At 41.3% G+C, this 14,888-nt stretch overlaps 1 protein-coding gene across 3 annotated transcripts in view; it reads left to right on the forward strand.

Annotated features, from left to right (window-relative positions):
• PRKCQ (protein kinase C theta) overlaps window positions 1-14,603 on the forward strand; it is a 145,943-nt gene extending 131,340 nt beyond the window's left edge. For all 3 annotated transcript variants that reach the window (XM_061181650.1, XM_061181651.1, XM_061181652.1), the window contains 2 exons: window positions 11,344-11,472; window positions 13,697-14,603. In XM_061181650.1, coding sequence (XP_061037633.1) covers window positions 11,344-11,472; window positions 13,697-13,852 — 285 coding nt within the window. In that variant the 3' untranslated portion in view covers window positions 13,853-14,603. The remainder of the gene's footprint in view (window positions 1-11,343; window positions 11,473-13,696) is intronic.
• The last annotated feature ends 285 nt before the right edge of the window (window positions 14,604-14,888 follow it).

Consider the following 14,888-nt stretch of genomic DNA (forward strand, 5'->3'; position numbering starts at 1 on the left):
AACTTGGATCACAAGGGCATTAAGCAGAGTGAAAAAAAAAAAGCCAATCTCAAAAGGTCACATACTGTATGAGTCCATGTATGTATTAACATTCTTGAAAGGACAACACTGTGGAGATGGAAAGCAGATCAGTGGCTGCCGGGGGTTAGGGATCATGGAGGCAGGGGAATGACTGTAAAGGGGAACCCCAAGGGAGATCTTTGTGGTGATAGGACTTTTCTGTATCCTTTTTGTCCTGGTGGTTACCCAGGCCTACGCATGTGATAAAATGACATAGAACAAGACACACGCAGTGTACTGGTTTTGATACTGTGCTATCACCATATATGATGTAAGCATTAGGGGAAGCTAGGTAAAAGGTACACAGGGCATCTCTGTACTATCTTTTCAACTTCCTGTGAATCTATATGTATGGTCTGAATGTTTGTGTCCCCCCAGAAAATCATATGTTGAAGTCTTCTAACCCCCAATGTGATGGTTATAGGAGGTGAGGCCTTTTAGAGGTAATTAGGTGCAGATGAGGTCAAGAGGGTGAGGCCCCTATGATGGGATTAATGCCCTTATAAAAAGAGGGAGAGAGAGAGATCTCTCCCTCTAAACACATGCACCAAGAAAAGGCCATGTTTTTACTGACCTCTGCCCACCAGAGCAAAAGCCAGCTCTACCCACCACCAGTCCCTCCCATCAGGAAACTTCCACAAGCCTCTTAGATAGCCTCATCCACCAGAGGGCAGACAGCAGAAGCAAGAAGAACTACAATCCTGCAGCCTGTGGAACAAAAACCACATTTCAGAAAGATAGACAAGATGAAAAGGCAGAGGGCTATGTACCAGATGAAGGAACAGGATAAAACCCCAGAAAAACAACTAAATGAAATGGAGATAGGCAATCTTCCAGAAAAAGAATTCAGAATAATGATAGTGAAGATGATCCAGGACCTCAGAAAAAGAATGGAGGCAAAGATCAAGAAGATGCAAGAAATGTTTAACAAAGATCTAGAAGAATTAAAGAACAAACAAACAGAGATGAACAATACAATAACTGAAATGAAAGACACACTAGAAGGAATCAATAGCAGAATAACTAAAGCAGAAGAACGGATACATGACCTGGAAGACAGAATGGTGGAATTCACTGCTGCAGAACAGAATAAAGAAAAAAGAATGAAAAGAAATGAAGACAGCCTAAGAGACCTCTGGGACAACATTAAATGCAACAACATTCACATTATATGGGTCCCACAAGGAGAAGAGAGAAGGAAAGGACCTGAGAAAATATTTGAAGAGATTATAGTCGAAAATTTCCCTAACATGGGAAAGGAAATAGCCACCGAAGTCCAGGAAGCACAGAGAGTCCCATACAGGATAAACCCAAGGAGAAACACGCTGAGACACATAGTAATCAAATTGGCAAAAATTAAAGACAGAAAAATTATTGAAAGCAGCAAGGGAAAAACGACAAATAACATACAAGGGAACTCCCATAAGGTTAACAGCTGATTTCCCAGCAGAAACTCTACAAGCCAGAAGGGAGTGGCATGATATACTTAAAGTGATGAAAGGGAAGAACCTACAACCAAGATTACTCTACCCAGCAAGGATCTCATTCAGATTCGATGGAGAAATCAAAAGCTTTACAGACAAGCAAAAGCTAAGAGAATTCAGCACCACCAAACCAGCTCTACAACAAGTGCTAAAGGAACTTCTCTAAGTGGGAAACACAAGAGAAGAAAAGGACCTACAAAAACCTATAACAATTAAGAAAATGGTAATAGGAACATACTTATCGATAATTACCTTAAACGTGCATGGATTAAATGCTCCAACCAAAAGACACAGGCTCACTGAATGGATACAAAAACAAGACCCATATATATGCTGTCTACAAGAGACCCACTTCAGACCTAGGGACACATACAGACTGAAAGTGAGGGGATGGAAAAAGATATTCCATGCAAATGGAAATCAAAAGAAAGCTGGAGTAGCAATACTCATATCAGATAAAATAGACTTTAAAATAAAGAATGTTACAAGAGATGAGGAAGGACACTACATAATTATCAAGGGATCAATCCAAGAAGAAGATATAACAATTATAAATATATATGCACCCAACATAGGAACACCTCAATACATAAGGCAACTGCTAACAGCTATAAAAGAGGAAATCGACAGTAACACAATAATAGTGGGGGACTTTAACACCTCACTTACACCAATGGACAGATCATCCAAACAGAAAATTAATAAGGAAACACAAGCTTTAAATGACACAATAGACCAGATAGATTTAATTGATATTTATAGGACATTCCATCCAAAAACAGCAGATTACACTTTCTTCTCAAGTGCGCACGGAACATTCTCCAGGATAGATCACATCCTGGGTCACAAATCAAGCCTCAGTAAATTTAAGAAAATTGAAATCATATCAACCATCTTTTATGACCACAACGCTATGAGATTAGAAATCAATTACAGGGAAAAAAAACGTAAAAAACACAAACACATGGAGGCTAAACAATACGTTACTAAATAACCAAGAGATCACTGAAGAAATCAAAGTGGATATCACAAAATACCTAGAGACAAATGACAATGAAAACACGATGATCCAAAACCTATGGGATGTTCTAAGAGGGAAGTTTATAGCTATCCAAGCCTACCTCAAGAAACAAGAAAAATCTCAAACGAACAATCTAATGTTACACCCAAAGGAACTAGAGAAAGAAGAACAATCAAAACCCAAAGTTAGCAGAAGGAAAGAAATCATAAAGATCAGAGCAGAAATAAATGAAACAGAAACAAAGAAAACAATAGCAAAGATCAATAAAACTAAAAGCTGGTTCTTTGAGAAGATAAACAAAATTGATAAACCATTAGCCAGACTCATCAAGAAAAAGAGGGAGAGGACTCAAATCAATAAAACTAGAAATGAAAAAGGAGAAGTTACAACAGACACTGCAGAAATACAAAGCATCCTAAGAGACTACTAACAGGCAACTCTATGCCAATAAAATGGACAACCTGGAAGAAATGGACAAATTCTTAGAAAGGTATATCCTTCCAAGACTGAACCAGGAAGAAATAGAAAATATGAACAGACCAATCACAAGTAATGAAATTGAAACTGTGATTAAAAATCTTCCAACAAACAAAAGTCCAGGACCAGATGGCTTCACAGGTGAATTCTGTCAAACATTTAGAGAAGAGCTAACACCCATCCTTCTCAAACTCTTCCAAAAAATTGCAGAGGAAGGAACACTCCCAAACTCATTCTATGAGGCCACCATCACCCTGATACCAAAACCAGACAAAGATACTACAAAAAAAGAAAATTACAGACCAGTATCACTGATGAATACAGATGCAAAAATCCTCAACAAAATACTAGCAAACAGAATCCAACAACACATTAAAAGGATCATACACCATGATCAAGTGGGATTTATCCCAGAGATGCAAGGATTCTTCAATATACGCAAATCAATCAATGTGATACACCATATTAACAAATTGAAGAATAAAAACTATATGATCATCTCAATAGATGCAGAAAAAGCTTTTGACAAAATTCAACACCCATGTATGATAAAAACTCTCCAGAAAGTGGGCATAGAGGGAACCTACCTCAACATAATAAAGGCCATATATGACAAACCCACAGCAAACATCATTCTCAATGGTGAAAAACTGAAAGCATTTCCTCTAAGATCAGGAACAAGACAAGGATGTCCACTCTTACCACTATTATTCAGCATAGTTTTGGAAGTCCTAGCCATGGCAATCAGAGAAGAAAAAGAAATAAAAGGAATACAAATTGGAAAAGAAGAAGTAAAACTGTCACTGTTTGCAGATGACATGATACTATACATAGAGAATCCTAAAGATGCTACCAGAAAACTACTAGAACTAATCAATGAATTTGGTAAAGTTGCAGGATACAAAATTAATGCACAGAAATTTCTTGCATTCCTCTACACTAATGATGAAAAATCTGAAAGAGAAATTAAGGAAACACTCCCATTTACCACTGCAACAAAAAGAATAAAATACCTAGGAATAAACCTACCTAGGGAGACAAAAGACCTGTATGCAGAAAACTATAAGACACTGATGAAAGAAATTAAAGATGATACCAACAGATGGAGAGATATACCATGTTCTTGGATTGGAAGAATCAATATTGTGAAAATGACTGTACTACCCAAAGCAATCTACAGATTCAGTGCCATCCCTATCAAATTACCAATGGCATTTTTTACAGAACTCGAACACAAAATCTTAAAATTTGTATGGAGACACAAAATACCCCAAATAGCCAAAGCAGTCTTGAGGGAAAAAAACGGAGCTGGAGGAATCAGACTCCCTGACTTCAGACTATACTACAAAGCGAGAGTAATCAAGACAATATGGTACTGGCACAAAAACAGAAATATAGATCAATGGAACAGGATAGAAAGCCCAGAGATAAACCCACACACCTATGGTCAACTAATCTATGACAAAGGAGCCAACGATATACAGTGGAGAAAAGACAGTCTCTTCAATAAGTGGTGCTGGGAAAACTGGACAGCTACATGTGAAAGAATGAAATTAGAACACTCCCTAACACCATACACAAAAATAAACTCAAAATGGATTCGAGACCTAAATATAAGACCGGGCACTATAAAACTCTTAGAGGAAAACATAGGAAGAACACTCTTTGACATAAATCACAGCAAGATATTTTTTGATCTACCTCCTAGAGTAATGGAAATAAGAACAAAAATAAACAAATGGGACCTAATGAAACTTAAAAGCTTTTGCACAGCAAAGGAAACCATAAACAAGACAAAAAGACAACCCTCAGAATGGGAGAAAATATTTGCAAACGAATCATCGGACAAAGGATTAATCTCCAAAATATATAAACAGCTCATGCAGCTCAATATTAAAAAAACAAACAACCCAATCCAAAAATGGGCGGAAGACCTAAATAGACATTTCTCCAAAGAAGACATACAGATGGCCAAGAAGCACATGAAAAGCTGCTCAACATCACTAATTATTAGAAAAATGCAAATCAAAACTACAATGAGGTATCACCTCACACCAGTTAGAATGGGCATCATCAGAAAATCTACATACAACAAATGCTGGAGAGGGTGTGGAGAAAAGGGAACCCTCTTGCACTGTTGGTGGGAATGTAAGTTGATACAGCCACTATGGAGAACAGTATGGAGATTCCTTAAAGAACTAAAAATAGAACTACCATATGACCCAGCAATCCCACTACTGGGCATATACCCTGAGAAAACCATAATTCAAAAAGACACATGCACCCCAATGTTCATTGCAGCACTATTTACAATAGCCAGTTCATGGAAGCAACCTAAATGCCCATCGACAGACAAATGGATAAAGAAGATGTGGTACATATATACAATGGAATATTACTCAGCCATAAAAAGGAACGAAATTGGGTCATTTGTAGAGACGTGGATGGATCTAGAGACTGTCATACAGAGTGCAGTAAGTCAGAAAGAGAAAAACAAATATCGTATTTTAATGCATATATGTGAAACCTAGAAAATGGTACAGATGAACCGGTTTGCAGAGCAGAAACAGAGACACAGATGTAGAGAAAAAACGTATGGACACCAAGGGGGGGAAGCCACGGGGGGCAGGTGTGATGAATTGGGAGATTGGGATTAACATGTATACACTCAGCACTCAGCAAGAAGACGGCCATCTACAAGCTGGGGAGAGATGTCTCACCAGAAACTGACCATGTCAGCACCTTGATCTTGGACTTCCCGCCCCCAGAACCATGAGAAATAAATGTGTGCTCTTTAAGCCTCCCAGTCTCAGCCCAAGCTGACTGAGACACTATAATTATTTCAAAATGAAAAGTTGAAAAACAAAACTAAATCTAAGGCTAAATTCCAGCAAATACGAAAAAAGCAAAAAAAAAAAAGAAGAGAGAGAGAGCGTCAGCTGCAGTTTCAGTGGCAGGAAGAAGATTTGCTGTGAGAGTAGAAAGTGAATTTGGTGACTAGAGCAGAGACCAAGACAGTTAAGGATAAAGAAGGTGAAGAAAAAGGACTCGCTGGTGAAAGAGGTTTTAAACCCACGTGGAAGAGTCTGGGCGTATTCTTTCTCCTGTGAGTTAATAAAAATTCTCTGTTCTTGTCCATGAAGAAGACAGCTGTCCGTTTTCCAGGAGCTGGGCTGATAAAGATTCATGGCCACCCGGCAATGTGCTGGTTGTGAGACTGGCTTCTAGTTGCCCCTGTGCCTCTTGTGCTCTGATTTTAATCCAACAGCCCCCACAGCCCTGAGCTCCCTTTTCTGCAACAATCAAAGGTGATCTATCATTTCTAGAGAAACCTCCTCTAGGGAATTTTACGTAATGTTCTGAAAGCCAGAAGTAACGGGTCCTCTGGAAACGCTAAGCAAAGAGTATTCAGCAGCCTCTGTAACGGCAGTGGTGTCAGTACCAGACTTCAACCTCTTTAGCCCTCAAAGGGCATGGATGCACGTAGTGCGCTGAACACATGCACATCACGAGATGTGCTCCGTCAAGAATTACAGCTGGAGAGGAAACAGTAGACAAAAAGAAATGACGGCCTACCGAATGGGAGAAGATATTTGCAAGTTGTATGACCAATGAGAGATTAATATCCAGCATGTATAAACAGCTCATACAACTTAACATCAAAAACAACAAAACAAAACCAAAAAAAAAAACCAACCCGATTAAAAAAATGGGCAGAAGACATTTTCCAAAGAGGAAATGAGGATGGCCAACAAGCACATTCAAAGAATGTGCTAATCAAGGAACTGCAAATCAAACTAATCAAGGAACTGCAAATCAAAACCACAATGAGATATCGCCTCACACCTGTCAGAATGGCCATCATCAAAAAGAACACAAATAACAAATGTTGGCGAACATGTGGAGAAAAAGGAACCCTAGTATACTGTTGGTGGGAATGTAAATGGGTGCAGCCACTGTGGAAAACAGTATGGAGGTTTCTCAAAAAACAAAAAATAGAACTACTATATGAGCCAGCAGTTCCACTCCTGGGTATATATCCGAAAAAAAAACGAAAACACGATTTCAAGAAGATACATGCAGCCCAGTGTTCATAGCAGCACTATTTACAATAGCCAAGACATGGAAGCAACCTAAGTGTCCATCAATAGATGAATGATAAACAAGATTATATATATATTTTATACACACACACACACACACACACACACACACACGCACATGCACAATGGAATACTACTCAGCCATGCAAAAGAATGAAATTTTGCCATTTGCAACAACATGGATGGACTTGGAGGGCATTATGCTAAGTGAAGTCAGACAGAGAAAGACAAATACTGTATGATATCACTTATATGTGGAATCTTAAAATTACAAAAAACTATTGAATATAACAAAAAAGAAGCAGAGTCACAGATATAAAGAACAAACTACTGGTTACTAGTGGGGAGGGGGTGAGGGAGTGGGAGACACAAACTATTGGTGTAAGATAGACTCAAGGATGTATTGTACAGCACGGGGAATATGGCCAATATTTTGTAATAACTATAAATGGAAAGTAACCTTTAAAAATTGTATAACATTTTTTAAAAACTTTTTTTAAAGAACTACAGCTGGGACACTGCTGTCCAGTTGACTATTGTCAAAGACACGCCCCTTTCTTCCTCATTTATTCATCCAGGATGTCCTGTCCATTTGTTTGGAAAATGATGGAAAACGAATGATCACAAACAGAAATACCGCTCCCTTTTGTAGAAAGAGCCATCTGAAGAGGGACTAAAGAGGGAGGGAGATTCCAGTGGCAGGCGCTGAGCCCGGGGGAAGCGGGGGTCCATCCCCAGCAACCCAGCACTGCTTTCTTGCCCAGATAGCCAAATAAATTTAAACAAACTCCAGCTGCATCCTGGCCATTTATGTCAGAGATGTGCTTTTTCCTGTAAGTGTAAACCACACTTCTGACAGCTTTTATGGACAAAATCAAGTCTTTCTTTCATGAACATTTATTTCTTCGGTGCAGCTCCCGGTGGCAGAGACGATGACCTCCCATAAGGTCAATAAGCATCTTCAGGACCAGGGTGGGGGGTGATTGGCTGCAGGGCAGAGAAGATAATTCACTCGTCTGTGCAAAACGGGAAAGGATTTTGAGTCTCGAAGCTGGAGATCATACTATCTACTCATTATACATTTTATCTTTAAAAAAATTTTTTTTAATTTCACAGGTACATATACGAGGCTCAGGAGGCTCTTTGTCATGATCCTCTTGGAACAAATGCCACATGTTACTGGGGAAAACTAACAGGAAACCTAGCATGTGCACACTTGGCCTAAGGCAGTTATTTCTAACCCGATTCCCTGAAGCATTTAATTATAACAACACGAGGCTGGGTTTTGGCTTGTTCATGGGGCACTCACACCTTCTCTCTAACCTTGCTTTCGTCAAAATGTCCTTAAGAAGTGGAAGTCGATCATTTATCAGGATCATTTCAAGGGAAGGGATGGGGGGCAAGTCACTTATTCCCTCTTCTCCTGAAAGCATCAATCTGCTTTTCCCTCTCTTGACTCTTGCTGGTGTCTGAGTCTATAGGAAAGTGTGCTTTACTGTGAACTTTTCTCTAGGCTGTTCTATATGCTGAAACCAAGAGACTAACAGAAGACAGAGACTTCAAGACACATAATCTGGAAAAAAAGTGGAAAGACAGCTTACTCATGTATTCAACAAACATTTATTGAGTGTCTGCTTTGTACATGGCACTGGGCTGGATTCTGTAAGAAACAGAAACATAAATGATATCTGCCTTCCAGAGCTTACACTACAGCAGGAAAGATAGTCTTTAAATACACACACACACACACACACACACACACACAGTGTGCTAATTTCCTTTAATGGAAGGGAGGTGTTCTATGGACCACAGAGGAGAGACCATCCAAAACCAGAAGTAGGAAGGGGTTGCTCATCATTTAGGCTCTACTGCTGGCTAGACCCGTGGTCTTGAGCAAGTTACTTAGCTACTCTGAGCCTCGGTTTCTAAAAGCTTTCTGCTTTTAGAATCTGCCTTTAAAGTCAAGATGGTCTCGATGAGGCCTCTAGCACAAGACCTGACTCTCAAGGGACATTGGGTGGGATGAATGATGTAACCAACCATGTGAATATGACTTGACGAGGAGAGAGAGCTCACCGTGGGTGGAGGTAATCAAAGAAAGCTTCACAGAGAAAAGGGGGTGTAAGCTGAATCCTGACAGGTGAGTCAGGATTTAAAGAGGAAGAGGAAGAAATGGGAGTGGATGTGGGGAGAGGGAAACCCTGGCAAGACGGAAATGTCATTGGTGAAGGGCAGAGGTAGGAAAGGCAGATGTGTATTCAATGAGTAGATGTGTCCAGATGGAAGAGAAGGTCACAGTGAAATCAGAGGACGAGTGTCAGCATTGCAGGGAGCCTGGAAGACTGGCCTAGGGGTTCAGAGGATGTTAGGACTCACGGGACATAAGGACCACCTTGTCTAACCCTTCATGTTACGGGTGAGGGAACTGAGACTCAGAAAACTTGCCCCAGGCCATGTCGGTAGTAAGCCTCTTGAATGACAGTCTCATGTTATATCCACTATGCAGTGATTTTCTAATGGGGTGCTTTGGAACCCTAAGTTTCCACAGAGGGGCCTCAGCGGCCTCCATGTGAAAAAGGGGAGAGGAAGCTGGGGCCATTCCAACAATTTACCACTTGGATATACTAGGTGGTTGCATGAGGTCTCACTAGGGCTTTAAGAGGAGTCTCCTAATTAAAAAAAAGAAAGGGGCTTCCCTGGTGGCGCAGTGGTTGAGAGTCTGCCTGCCAATGCAGGGGACACGGGTTCGAGCCCTGGTCTGGGAAGATCCCACATGCCGCGGAGCAGCTGGGCCCGTGAGCCACAGTTACTGAGCCTGCGCGTCTGGAGCCTGTGCTCCGCAACAAGAGAGGCCGCGATAGTGAGAGGTCCGTGCACCGCGATGAAGAGTGGTCCCCGCTTGCCACAACTAGAGAAAGCCCTCGCACAGAAACGAAGACCCAACACAACCATAAATAAATAAATAAATACTTAAAAAAAAAAAAGTCTATAAAAAAAAAGAAAGAAAATATCTCCACTTTGCTACAGCATGGTAGCTAATTAGTTAGTGATTACAGACTAGAGCTTTTGAAGATTTTGACTACACGTAAGACTGACTCTTCTTATAAGAGGTATAAGCAAGAGGTTCATGCAATGTAGATGCAAATGGAGGTCCAGTCCTGCCAGAACTTCATGGAAAATCACTGCACTTGACTTGGATTCTGTTTTCAAGACTCAGAGTCTCCGTATGATACCCTGTAATAAGCAGTTATTTGATACATAAACGTCTAGCTGATGTAAGAGAAGAGGTAACTACTCCAGACCCCCAGGACCTGAGACTATTCTAGGACTCTTCTACTTCCTTAAAGCCCTTGACATGTTTTATTTAAGTTTGAAGAGTTTCCAGGTTTCTTTCCTGTCCTGGCCAATGTTCATTTTGACCTCATGGGGGGAAGTAATAGGAGAGGGGAGAGAACAAAGAGGAAATACATATGTAATGGGTCAGAGATGATTAAAGATGATATGAATAAAGTATTAGTGTCCAGCAGGTTTGCAGGAGTGAAGAGTGATTCCGGATACTCAGATGCCTTACAAAATACAAAGCTGATTGTCAGGGGCTAGTTTATGTCACACCTGAAGTGAGCTTTTCTTTAGAGCAAGACTGTAATCCTAAGAAAGCAGCTTTTAAAGAAATCAAACTTGATCAATGGACAGTAAACCAAACAACAAATACATTGGTCACTTACTTTCTGCTGTTGGGTTCTAGAGACCAGGAATTAGCACACACCTCTGTGTGTGAGTGTGTGTGTGTGTATTGTTGTTGTTGTTTTAACCCACAAAACAGCTCTGTGAGGAGGGTACTTCCCTCACCTTACTGATGAGGGAACTGACTCTGTAACTTGCCAGGTCCCATGAATAACAACACAGGGCAAAGCTGATTTCAATCCAGGTCTAGATAACTCAAAACATTGCACTTCTAGAGCAAAGCCCAGACTCTGGAATATTCAGTAGACTTGTTGCTGCTGGTTTGACTTGGGTCGATAGTTTATGGTGGTTGGTAGAAAAAGAAGGTTCGGAAATCAGGTGGCAAAAGCCGGGCCCTTCTCTTAGTGGAGTCAAGTGCATGCGGTCCTGGCTCCCACGCTAAGAAGTGCACCTGCCTCCCAGGGGCCTGGTTCATCCCTTGAGAAGTAACAGCTCCACTTCTGCTCTCTTTCAGCTCTTCGTAAGAGAACCTGAAAAGCGCCTGGGGGTGAGGGGAGACATCCGCCAGCACCCCTTGTTTCGGGAGATCAACTGGGAAGAGCTGGAAAGGAAGGAGATTGACCCTCCGTTCAGGCCTAAAGTGGTAAGGAGCCTCCGGGGCCCTGTGGTCCTGCCAGCACAGTCCTCACATCACACCCAGGCTGCCGGGACCTCGACTTCCCACCCACCCTCCAGTTCTTGGAAGAAAGTCTTCTTTAATCAGGCTGTTGGGCTGGCGGGGAGGGGATGTTACTCACTGGCAGAATTTAACCTGTGTGATCGAATGTATTTGTGTGAAGAACGGATCACCACGTGTACATGCCTCAGACTGAACATGTATATGTGGGGATGACCCTCAGATGCCATGTGGAGCTTTGCACAGGGTGTGTCCAGGCTTCAGGGTCACAGTCTGCATGACCCAAACCTGAGCATAAATGCTGCATCCTTTGACAGGAGTTTTGGATCCATGTTTTCTGTGATATTTATGAAAGTTTCTCTGACATTTGTCATCTGTTCATATAACTACAGACCCTAATGGTAATTGGCAGGTGTTTTTTCATTTAAGAATAAACTGATACTTAGAAAAAGACAGGTCTCTAAATTCCCATGTATATACCCACCAGCAAGAGTCACCAACCTCCCCGAGAAAAGGCAGAACTTCCTGGGTCACCATAAAATGAAGCAAAGATGAGACGAAAAAAGTTCTGGAGATGGATGGCCCAACACGTGAATGTGCTTCATGCCCCTAAACTGTACACTTAAAATGGTTAGAATGGTCATTTTTGTGTTATGTACATTTTACCACAACTTAAAGAGTAAATAATAATTTTTTAAGGAGTACAGCAAAGGGGTGGGTTTGCCAGCTTTACCCATTCCTGGCGATTCTGGGAACAAGGTAGCAATGACCTGGGTAGACATGAACTATCTTTGCACGGAGGTGGCACAGGCTTGTGGATTTCAAAGCAGAGCATTCACTCCAGAAAGTATCTTCTGGTATTAGTCATGCCAGTGGGTAGCCAGAAGCAGCACTGTGCCCCCAGGGCAGGAAGAGTTACTTATGGTCAACATTTGTCCTAAGCTCTGGAGATGTTCCAAGGGTCCTACCGGCTGGCCTCTAGCACTCTTATTATTTGTAACAGCACCATTTCTACTACATGGGTTAATAATTTGTTTATGATATGATGAATTTTTGCCTTTTTCCAGCTCATCAGAACAATGTCATTCATGTTTCAGCTTCCATGGTAGACTACAATGGACTCGATATTTTCCACATAAAAATCAGACGTTTCAGCTATGCTTTCCCTATGGGACAACTCCCGACTCCTCCCATAGGAAGGAATTTCCCTGACCCATGGTCTGAGTGGCTATTTGTAGGCAGAGACCACAGACCATTGGCCTCAGCAGCTCAGGGGCCCCCTTGAGGGTGGGATGGGCCTGGATCTTAGTCACGCTCACATAAGGGTGACATTCGATTATGGTTGCTTTTAATCTTAGAAAGCTGAAGTGTACACCATACTGAACAGCATTTATAAATAGGTCTCTTTTTTTGTCATGGGCACCAGTGGACCAGGTGACCAGAAGGGAGCTCATCCCAATCTGTGTTGTCTCTGGAAGACAGTCCAAGATGTTTAATAATAAAATTAATGTAGGATTCTTTTCCCATATAGGCCATTACAGAGTACTGAGTAGAGTTCCGTGTGCCATACAGTAGGTCCTTATTAGGAATCTAAAAAAGAGTGGATACATGTATATGTATGACTGATTCACTTTGCTGTACACCTGAAACTAATACAACATTGTAAATCAATTATACACCAGTAAAAATTTTAAAAATAAAAGAATAAAATTCATGTGGGTAGGGGAACCAATGGTAGTGAAGGATATTGATAGAAGAACCGGGATATATAATCTGCAAAACTTCTCCAATCCTCCAGCCCCTCTGCTCCCACCTCCACCTACCACTCCCCCCACCCCACTGTCCCCTGTAGACTAAAAGGACAGAGGTCAAATTGGGGCTTACCACTTTTTCAAAGGTTGCCAGTCCTGCTTCATGTAAAGTTCTTTGAATGTACACATCATGGAACTCCTGTATACGAATTTAATTACACTACGCTGTAATTAAATACGCTGATGAGTCAGGATCTTAGAGGTGTTCAATAAAGGCCCTATACAATCATCTATCAGTATTACTTTCGTTTATTGGCAGACGCCAGCGTTTTCATATGCAGATTATAGCCTAGATGGCAAAAGCCATATCTTGAATGAATCAGGAATTCAGTGGCTGATTTTCCTCTCTGTTTCTCCCCACCGCTTAAACTCTGGTCAAGAAATCACCGTACGACTGCAGCAATTTCGACAAAGAATTCTTGAATGAGAAGCCCCGGCTGTCATTTGCAGACAGAGCGCTGATCAACAGCATGGACCAGAACATGTTCCGGAACTTTTCCTTCATGAATCCAGGGATGGAGAAGCTGATATCCTGAACTCGCTTCTCCAGACACACGAAGGGATTTGCCTTCTCTCTGTGAACTGGTTCAAGTGACACTTCTTGGGTTCCTTTTCAACTTGGAAAAGAAAAGAAACACTCAACAGTAAAGGCTGAGCCCTTTGAGCTCCTCACCGACTTTGCATCTGTAGCAGAAACCAGCTCTGCTTCACTAATGACAATGCCCTTTGGATTCTCCCCTGTCATCTCTCACAGCCACTCTTGAAGTTAGGTCCTTCCTCACTGTAGTTATTTACTTGAAGATGGCTCTCCGCACTGTGAAAGATTTGAAAACTTAATTCCACTCTAAGTTATGGCTCTTCACCTGGGCACCAACTGCTGATCAGTGACATACGTGTTGACTCAAGGAGCAGAGTCCAGACCTCTCAAGACTGAAACTGCACGTTGCCTGGCGTAGCACTGGCGTCCACTCGGCCGCAGACAAGTAACCACTAACCCATTTTATTCTGTTCACACCTGGGCGAGTGTAAAGGGTAGGGGGTAGGGGAAGCCCTGAATAGGTTCTTATGGGAATTCTTCATAATAAACATAGCTTGTAACTTGAGATTTACAAATTCATTCATTCTGATTTAGCCATGAAATTCACGGGCAAGAGGAAAGTGGGGGGAGTTCGTGTCATCCATGTGCAATGTTTACTAGACCCCTACTCTGGTTATCTTGTCAACGTAGAAATTAAATTTAGAGTCCAATAAAGATAGAGTCATTTTACTCCTGCCAATAAAACCTTTCCATCCATCCATTCTCAGTTGATTTCAGTATCAGTGGCAGTTTCTCATTACCATCCTCACATTAGAACAGGAAAAAAAAAAATGAAGTGCGTAATTCTTCTAGAGAAAAGATAACCCATCCCTTTATTATACCATTACTGATGATTTGATGACTCCTAAGTCTCTTGAGAGAGACATCCTTCAAGATAAAGACCCATGCATGCTATTTGCAGTGATCTTATTTAATAAGAATTCTAGCTATCCATGTTTAAAATATCTGTGCTGTGTGTATATTTTGATAAAATG

The sequence above is a fragment of the Eubalaena glacialis genome, chromosome 2, assembly GCF_028564815.1.
Source record: "Eubalaena glacialis isolate mEubGla1 chromosome 2, mEubGla1.1.hap2.+ XY, whole genome shotgun sequence".
Lineage (NCBI taxonomy): Eukaryota > Metazoa > Chordata > Mammalia > Artiodactyla > Balaenidae > Eubalaena > Eubalaena glacialis.